An 8,592-nucleotide genomic window follows, 5' to 3' on the forward strand; every position below is an offset into this window, starting at 1 on the left:
CATGAATTTCATGAAATAATAAATAAAAAAATGACGTGAGCTTCGCCTAATTTTGGTGTCCAGCCGGGTACAACTAGGCAGCTGGGGATTGGAATCCACAGTGCAGGGTGCCCATGCTTTCTGGGCACCCCCACTGCGAATTGCAGTCCGCAGCCACCCCAGAAAATGGCGCTTTCATAGAAGCGCCATCTTCTGGCGCTGTATCCAACTCTTCCAGCTGCCCTGATGCCGGGTGGCTAGCCAGGTAATAATGGAGTTAGGGCTAGCTGTATATTATCAGCTAGCCCTAAGCCCGAAATTCATGGTGTCACGCCAATATTAGACATGGCCACCATGATTTTCTAGTAATGATAAAAAAAAAAAATAATACACAACACACAGAAAAATATTTTTATTAGAAATAAAACACAACACAATTAGTGACTCCATCTTTATTGAAATAAACCCCCCTCCGCAGTAATCCTGGGTTAGGGTCCCGCGCCGTCCAATCCGGATCCAATATCATCTGATCATTGGGGGGAAAAAAAAAAAATGGGTGAACCACCCCTTTAATGCAGAACTAAAAGTCCCCCATTGATTGTGAGAGCAGCCCCTCACTTCCACCTGTGACGTCATTGCCCCAGCAGAGAGGCGCGCGCACACACACACATATTATACGCGCACACACACACATATTATACGAGCACACACACATTATACACACGCGCGCGCACACACATTATACACACACGCGCGCACACACATTATATACACACGCTATACACACACACTATACACACACACACACACTATACACACACACACACACACACACACACTATACACACTATACACACACACTATACACACACACACTATACACACACACTATACACTATACACACTACACACACACTATACACACTACACACACACACACACACTATACACACACACACACTATACACTATACACACACACACACACACACTATACACGCGTGCGCGCACACACATTATACACGCGCGCGCGCACACACATTATACACGCGCGCGCGCGCACACACATTATACACACACACAGCTGTGAGTGCTTTCCTGCAGTGACCTGGAACTCAGAAGGTGAGCCCAGGTCAACGCAGGGGCGCACACACAGCAGTGTGGGTGTGTGTATATATATATATATAGTGTGTGTATGTGTGTGTGTATAATGTGTGCGTGCCTGCTGGGGCAATGACATCACAGGTGCTAGTAATTTCATTCACCTGACCCCGTGAAGACAGTGCTACCCGATATCACTACCGTGACCGGGTCTCGCAGCACTGCCGTCACGGGGTCATGTGAGTCCATTGTGAACTTACCTCACCTGACCCCCGATGTCGCTGGCAGGCTCCTGTCCTGGCCCGGTGTCCTGAGGCGGCACGTCATCATAGCTACAGCTGATCGCGTCCTCCGATCAGCTGTTCTGCAGTCTGCAGACACCAAGCTGTGTAATGCGGGCTTCAGAAACATGGCGCCGGAGATAAGCGCTATGCGCTGAGGCCCACTCCGGCGCCATGTTTCTGAAGATTAGCATTTTACATTCAGCCGGAGGGAGGGAGGAACAGGCAGCGCGGGGGGGCGGGGAACACGTGCATAACCCGCCCGGACATCATGAGAGAGGGAGGAACAGGCTGGTGGGGGGGCGGGGAACTCCTGCATAACACGCCCGGACATTATCTGCAGAGGTGCACACGTCAATCAAAAAGTGCACGAAATTTCAAACTTTATAAAGATGAATTTCACTGCCTAAACACCCGAGCTGCACCCCAATGGTATGTACATACTGTGCATGATAGTGCCAGTACTGCACTGGCTGCAGCTTATACTCGAAAATCCTGATGATTGGTTCCCTTTAACGTGGACAAAACGGAATTCATCATCTTCCCCCCTTCACTCAACCCCCCAACACATCTATCCATCAGAATCAATGGCTGCTCAGTCTCCCCAATTCCACATGCTCGCTGCCTCAGGGTAGCCCTCGGCTCTGCTCTCTCCTTCAAGCCACACATCTAAGCCCTTTCTACCTCCTCTTGACCCAAACTCAAAAATACTTCACGGATCCATGCTTTATGTAACCAAGATTCTGCAAAAACACTAGTGCATGCACTCATCGTCTCCCACCTCAACTACTGCAACCTCCTGCTCTGTGGCCTCCCTTTGTACACGTGCACATCTCCAATCTATCCTAAACTCTGCCACTGGATTAATGCACCTCTCTCCTCGCTATTCCCTGGCCTTCCCACTCGGCCAATCCCTTCGTTGGCTTCCCATTGCCCAAAGACTCCAGTTCGAAACCCTTATCCATTACATACAAAGTTATCTACAACCTGTCTCCTCCATACACCTGTGACCTAGTCTTCCAGTACTCATCTGCATGCAACTTCCAATCCTCACAAGATCTCCTTCTCTCCTCTTCCCACAATCACATACAAGATTTATCCCATGCATTTCCCATACGTTCTGCCCCAACATATCAGACTCACACCTACCATAGAAACCTTCAAAAGAAACCTGAAGACCCTCCTCAGACGACAAGCCTACAGTAACCCGCGATCCACTATAGCACTGCGCAACTAGTTCTCCCCTCACCTACTGTATCCTCACTCCACTATACCGCTGCACGACCAGCTCTACCCTCATCTACTCTATCCTCACCCATCTCCCCTCACTCCACTATCACTCCACTATACCGCTGCACGACCATCTCTACTATCACATATTGTATCCTCACCCATCCCCCTCACTCCACTATACCGCTGCACGACCAGCTCTACCCTCATCTACTCTATCCTCACCCATCCCCCTCACTCCACTATACCGCTGCACGACCAGCTCTACCCTCATCTACTCTATCCTCACCCATCCCCCTCACTCCACTATACCGCTGCACGACCAGCTCTACTGTCACCTACTATAGCCTCACCTATCCCCCTCACTCCACTATACCGCTGCACGACATCTCTACTGTTACCTACTATATCCTCTCCCATCCCCCTCACTCCACTATACCGCTGCACGACATCTCTACTGTCACCTACTATATCCTCTCCCATCCCCCTCACTCCACTATACCGCTGCACGACATCTCTACTGTCACCTACTATATCCTCACCCATCCCCCTCACTCCACTATACTGTTGCACGACCATCTCTACTGTCACCTACTATAGCCTCACCCATCCCCCTCACTCCACTATACCGCTGCACGACATCTCTACTGTCACCTACTATATCCTCTCCCATCCCCCTCACTCCACTATACTGCTGCACAACATCTCTACTGTCACCTACTATATCCTCACCCATCCCCCTCACTCCACTATACTGCTGCACGACCATCTCTACTGTCACCTACTATAGAATACCATAGCAATCCATTAGGCACAAAACATGATCTCAATTAGAAAAAACCACGGAAAAAGCGAATAAATTTAAACCGTGGAAGGAGATGCACACCACAGGCAGCATACAAAAACAGGAGGACAAAATGTGGCTAATATGCAAAAGATAACAAGTATTTACTAAATAGTAAACAATTCATTACAAAAAATGTCGTGGAGAAGATGAAAAGGCATGACAACAAACTGGCACAATAGATGATATAACAGTTAATACTGAAAGCTGCACAAAAGGCTAGAGTGGTAAAATGCAATACAGTAACAGCGTAAGTACATAGTCAATCTAAAGAACATACCCAGTGCAGCCAATTAAACCAGGAGTAGAAAAATAAAGTGCCAGTAGTGCAGAGGTCTGGATACCCCCCTAGGAAGGGTAACGCGCGTTTCGCGTGAAAAGAGTGACACGCTTCATCAGACCGTGAGAGATATGGTTTTCTCCGTTACCGGAAATGCTAAATAGGCCAGGTGACCAGTCACATGATCCTTATTAGCCAATGAATGGTGAAGAAGTCGGCGCATGCGCGGTCGGCGCAGGCGGCCGGGGATGCGCGCACAGCGTCAGGCAGGGCGTGCACGAGAGGGGGCGTAGCTCCCAGTCCTGCACGCCGTTACCAGGGAGACGCCGTCGGGCAAGCCAGGACGCCAGGCGCGGACCACGCATGCGCACAAACACACCATCCACGTCGGGAAGGTGACAACTGGAAATAATGTACTCAGTATATAAACACAGATGATGCCCGCCAGGCACCAACAGTAGGCCACATAAAAACATGTAAGAGTTGGTCCAATCCAAGAGTAAGAATAATGCATACAATAATGGGCATGATGTTAGATGTCCATGGCGAGTACACATGCAGAGGCCAAAAAACTCCAAAGTAGATTCTTCAAACCGACAGTGGTGTTTGCATGCTGATCACACAGAACGGAGAAAAAGAACTATGAAAAAATGGAAGAATAAGAAAAAATTAAAAACAATTTAAAAACATAAAATTCTGGAACAAGTGCCAGAGAATGAAGAACAGGCAAATGCTCCAGAAAGAAAAAAGGGGGGGGGGGGAGGGAGGGACTACAAGAAAGGGGCAAAGCTAAGGGACTCATTCAGGCCAGCTGGGGTCATAGAACCCAAGATGGTAATCCACTTTGTTTCCTTCTGGGCAAGAATTTTCCTAATATTGCCACCCCTGCTGCCAGCATGAATTACATCTATGCCCTTAATCATAAGTGACTTGCTGTTACAGTCATGATGGCTACGAAAATGTCGGGGCAGGGTTTTAAGGGTAGAGATATCCACCACCGTCTTGGCCGCACCAATGTCCCTCACATGTTCACGGACCCTAATTCGGAGTTCCCGTGAAGTCAGACCTATGTAGACCTTCGGACAGCCGCAGGTGGCATAGTAAACCACATTCGAGGTCGCACAAGAAACGTAACACCTGATGTCAAAAGTGCGGCTGCCATCTACAGTTGTAAAGGTCTTGCTGCGGGGGACATTGGTGCACGCAAGACAGTGGCCACATGGAAAACAACCATGTAAAGGGGCAATTTGGCCAAAAGGATGGGACACAGCTGGAACGTAGTGACTGCGCACAAGATAATCCTTCAAATTCCTGGAACGTCGTGCCGTCATAAGTGGATGGTCAGATAAGTGAGAACTCAGGCTCGGGTCGCTCTTCAGGATTGGCCAGTATTTGTTAAGAATACCGCGCATAGTTTGCCACTCGTGATTGAATGTTGAAATGAAACGAACCTCTCCGAACCCCCTATCCCCTCGACCAGAAGACTGTAGTTGCCCCTTTACATGGTTGTTTTCCATGTGGCCACTGTCTTGCGTGCACCAATGTCCCCCGCAGCAAGACCTTTACAACTGTAGATGGCAGCCGCACTTTTGACATCAGGTGTTACGTTTCTTGTGCGACCTCGAATGTGGTTTACTATGCCACCTGCGGCTGTCCGAAGGTCTACATAGGTCTGACTTCACGGGAACTCCGAATTAGGGTCCGTGAACATGTGAGGGACATTGGTGCGGCCAAGACGGTGGTGGATATCTCTACCCTTAAAACCCTGCCCCGACATTTTCGTAGCCATCATGACTGTAACAGCAAGTCACTTATGATTAAGGGCATAGATGTAATTCATGCTGGCAGCAGGGGTGGCAATATTAGGAAAATTCTTGCCCAGAAGGAAACAAAGTGGATTACCATCTTGGGTTCTATGACCCCAGCTGGCCTGAATGAGTCCCTTAGCTTTGCCCCTTTCTTGTAGTCCCTCCCTCCCCCCCCCCCCCCTTTTTTCTTTCTGGAGCATTTGCCTGTTCTTCATTCTCTGGCACTTGTTCCAGAATTTTATGTTTTTAAATTGTTTTTAATTTTTTCTTATTCTTCCATTTTTTCATAGTTCTTTTTCTCCGTTCTGTGTGATCAGCATGCAACCACCACTGTCGGTTTGAAGAATCTACTTTGGAGTTTTTTGGCCTCTGCATGTGTACTCGCCATGGACATCTAACATCATGCCCATTATTGTATGCATTATTCTTACTCTTGGATTGGACCAACTCTTACATGTTTTTATGTGGCCTACTGTTGGTGCCTGGCGGGCATCATCTGTGTTTATATACTGAGTACATTATTTCCAGTTGTCACCTTCCCGACGTGGATGGTGTGTTTGTGCGCATGCGTGGTCCGCGCCTGGCGTCCTGGCTTGCCCGACGGCGTCTCCCTGGTAACGGTGTGCAGGACTGGGAGCTACGCCCCCTCTCGTGCACGCCCTGCCTGACGCTGTGCGCGCATCCCCGGCCGCCTGCGCCGACCGCGCATGCGCCGACTTCTTCACCATTCATTGGCTAATAAGGATCATGTGACTGGTCACCTGGCCTATTTAGCATTTCCGGTAACGGAGAAAACCATATCCCTCACGGTCTGATGAAGCGTGTCACTCTTTTCACGCGAAACGCGCGTTACCCTTCCTAGGGGGGTATCCAGACCTCTGCACTACTGGCACTTTATTTTTCTACTCCTGGTTTAATTGGCTGCACTGGGTATGTTCTTTAGATTGACTATGTACTTACGCTGTTACTGTATTGCATTTTACCACTCTAGCCTTTTGTGCAGCTTTCAGTATTAACTGTTATATCATCTATTGTGCCAGTTTGTTGTCATGCCTTTTCATCTTCTCCATGACATTTTTGTAATGAATTGTTTACTATTTAATAAATACTTGTTATCTTTTGCATATTAGCCACATTTTGTCCTCCTGTTTTTGTATGTCACCTACTATAGCCTCACCCATCCCCCTCACTCCACTATACCGCTGCACGACCATCTCTACTGTCACCTACTATATCCTCTCCCATCCCCCTCACTCCACTATACCGCTGCACGACCATCTCTACTGTCACCTACTATATCCTCACCCATCCCCCTCACTCCACTATACCGCTGCACGACATCTCTACTGTCACCTACTATATCCTCACCCATCCCCCTCACTCCACTATACCGCTGCACGACCATCTCTACTGTCACCTACTATATCCTCACCCATCCCCCTCACTCCACTATACCGCTGCACGACATCTCTACTGTCACCTACTATATCCTCTCCCATCCCCCTCACTCCACTATACCGCTGCACGACCATCTCTACTGTCACCTACTATATCATCACCCATCCCCCCTCACTCCACTATACCGCTGCACGACCATCTCTACTGTCACCTACTATATCCTCACCCATCCCCTCACTGCACTATACCGCTGAACGACCATCTCTACTGTCACCTACTATATCCTCTCCCATCCCCCTCACTCCACTATACCGCTGCACGACATCTCTACTGTCACCTACTATATCCTCTCCCATCCCCCTCACTCCACTATACCGCTGCACGACCATCTCTACTGTCACCTACTATATCATCACCCATCCCCCCTCACTCCACTATACCACTGCACGACCATCTCTACTGTCACCTACTATATCCTCACCCATCCCCCTCACTCCACTATACCGCTGCACAACATCTCTACTGTCACCACAGGCAGGGTCCCCTTTTCTCCTGTACCTGTATGTGCTCTGTATTGTTCATGATTATTGTTCATGTCTCTATTATACCTGTTTTCTTGGAATAACTAACACTATAATAATAATGATACTAGGTCACGTGAGCCGGGGCAGCGACTGCAGCATGATTACATCCAGGCAATATGGGGTGACACACTGGCACCGGGCACTCTGCAGCTGTAGAGGGGTCAGGATTTCTAGTTTCTGCTACTTCTATTTTCGCGGCTCACAGTGATAGCAGGCGCAGCTGCTGCAGTACCGCCCGGCGCCGTCTGCAGGGGGGGCGCTGTGCGGAGTCATGTGAGGACAGCAGGTTCCGCCGGGCGCAGGGCCACAGTGCTGCTGGCTAATACTATCGGTATAGGGGCAGACATCGTGGCTCCGCACCGGCCAGGACTGCCACAGACACGACAACCTGGCGGCCGACCACCACCGATCCCAGTCGGCTGAACGGTCAGACGCAGCGCAAGGGTTAATCGATAATGTCTGCTGCCCATAGCTCCGCTTACCTTTCTGTGCTTCTCCTTTTCCAGGAGCTTCATTCACGCCCCGCTGCTCTACCAACGTTGAGCCTTGGAGTCTTCGTGCAGCCCGCTACGGGGCCGCGGTGTCCGGCGGCGACTTTACCGGAGCTGAACCGGCCCCGGCGACAACTTCCGGGGCAGCTGCCAGGCGACAGGGAAGAAGGACGAGCGCCGAGCGACACTGCCGATCAGTCAGGAGCAGAGGAGCGTGGACCGCATCGAGCGGCAGAGCCGAGTCCAGCAGCGCTGCGCCACCTACCGGCCGCGGGGATACTGTGCTGCGCGAGCCTGACATATGCACCGGGGCTTTTACGGTACACACGTTTACTGTAGGATTTTTGCTGTGTGTGTGTGTGTGTGTGTGTGTGTATAGATGTGTGTGTGTGTGTGTGTGTGTGTGTGTGTGTGTGTGTGTGTGTTTTAAAGTAGCAGCAAAATGAATGAGCTTTGTAAAGTTTCGTTCACAGTGTGTCTCCTTGCGTTTTTTCAGCTATGATATATATTTTTCCATTCTGCAGGTTGTCAGTTTTTTCGCCATATTTGCTGCATTCGTTACCCACTCAAATGATTCCATCAAAAACGCAGTGCACG

At 49.6% G+C, this 8,592-nt stretch overlaps 1 protein-coding gene across 7 annotated transcripts in view; it reads right to left on the bottom strand.

Annotated features, from left to right (window-relative positions):
* The window catches only part of IKZF4 (IKAROS family zinc finger 4), a 57,770-nt gene extending 49,609 nt beyond the window's left edge, over positions 1-8,161 (bottom strand). For all 7 annotated transcript variants that reach the window (XM_075334432.1, XM_075334429.1, XM_075334428.1 and 4 more), the window contains exon 1: positions 7,987-8,161. In XM_075334432.1, the coding sequence (XP_075190547.1) occupies positions 7,987-8,019 (33 nt within the window). In that variant the 5' untranslated portion in view covers positions 8,020-8,161. The remainder of the gene's footprint in view (positions 1-7,986) is intronic.
* Between the last annotated feature and the right edge of the window lie 431 nt (positions 8,162-8,592).

This window comes from Anomaloglossus baeobatrachus, chromosome 2, assembly GCF_048569485.1.
Source record: "Anomaloglossus baeobatrachus isolate aAnoBae1 chromosome 2, aAnoBae1.hap1, whole genome shotgun sequence".
In the NCBI taxonomy this organism is placed as follows: Eukaryota; Metazoa; Chordata; class Amphibia; order Anura; family Aromobatidae; genus Anomaloglossus; species Anomaloglossus baeobatrachus.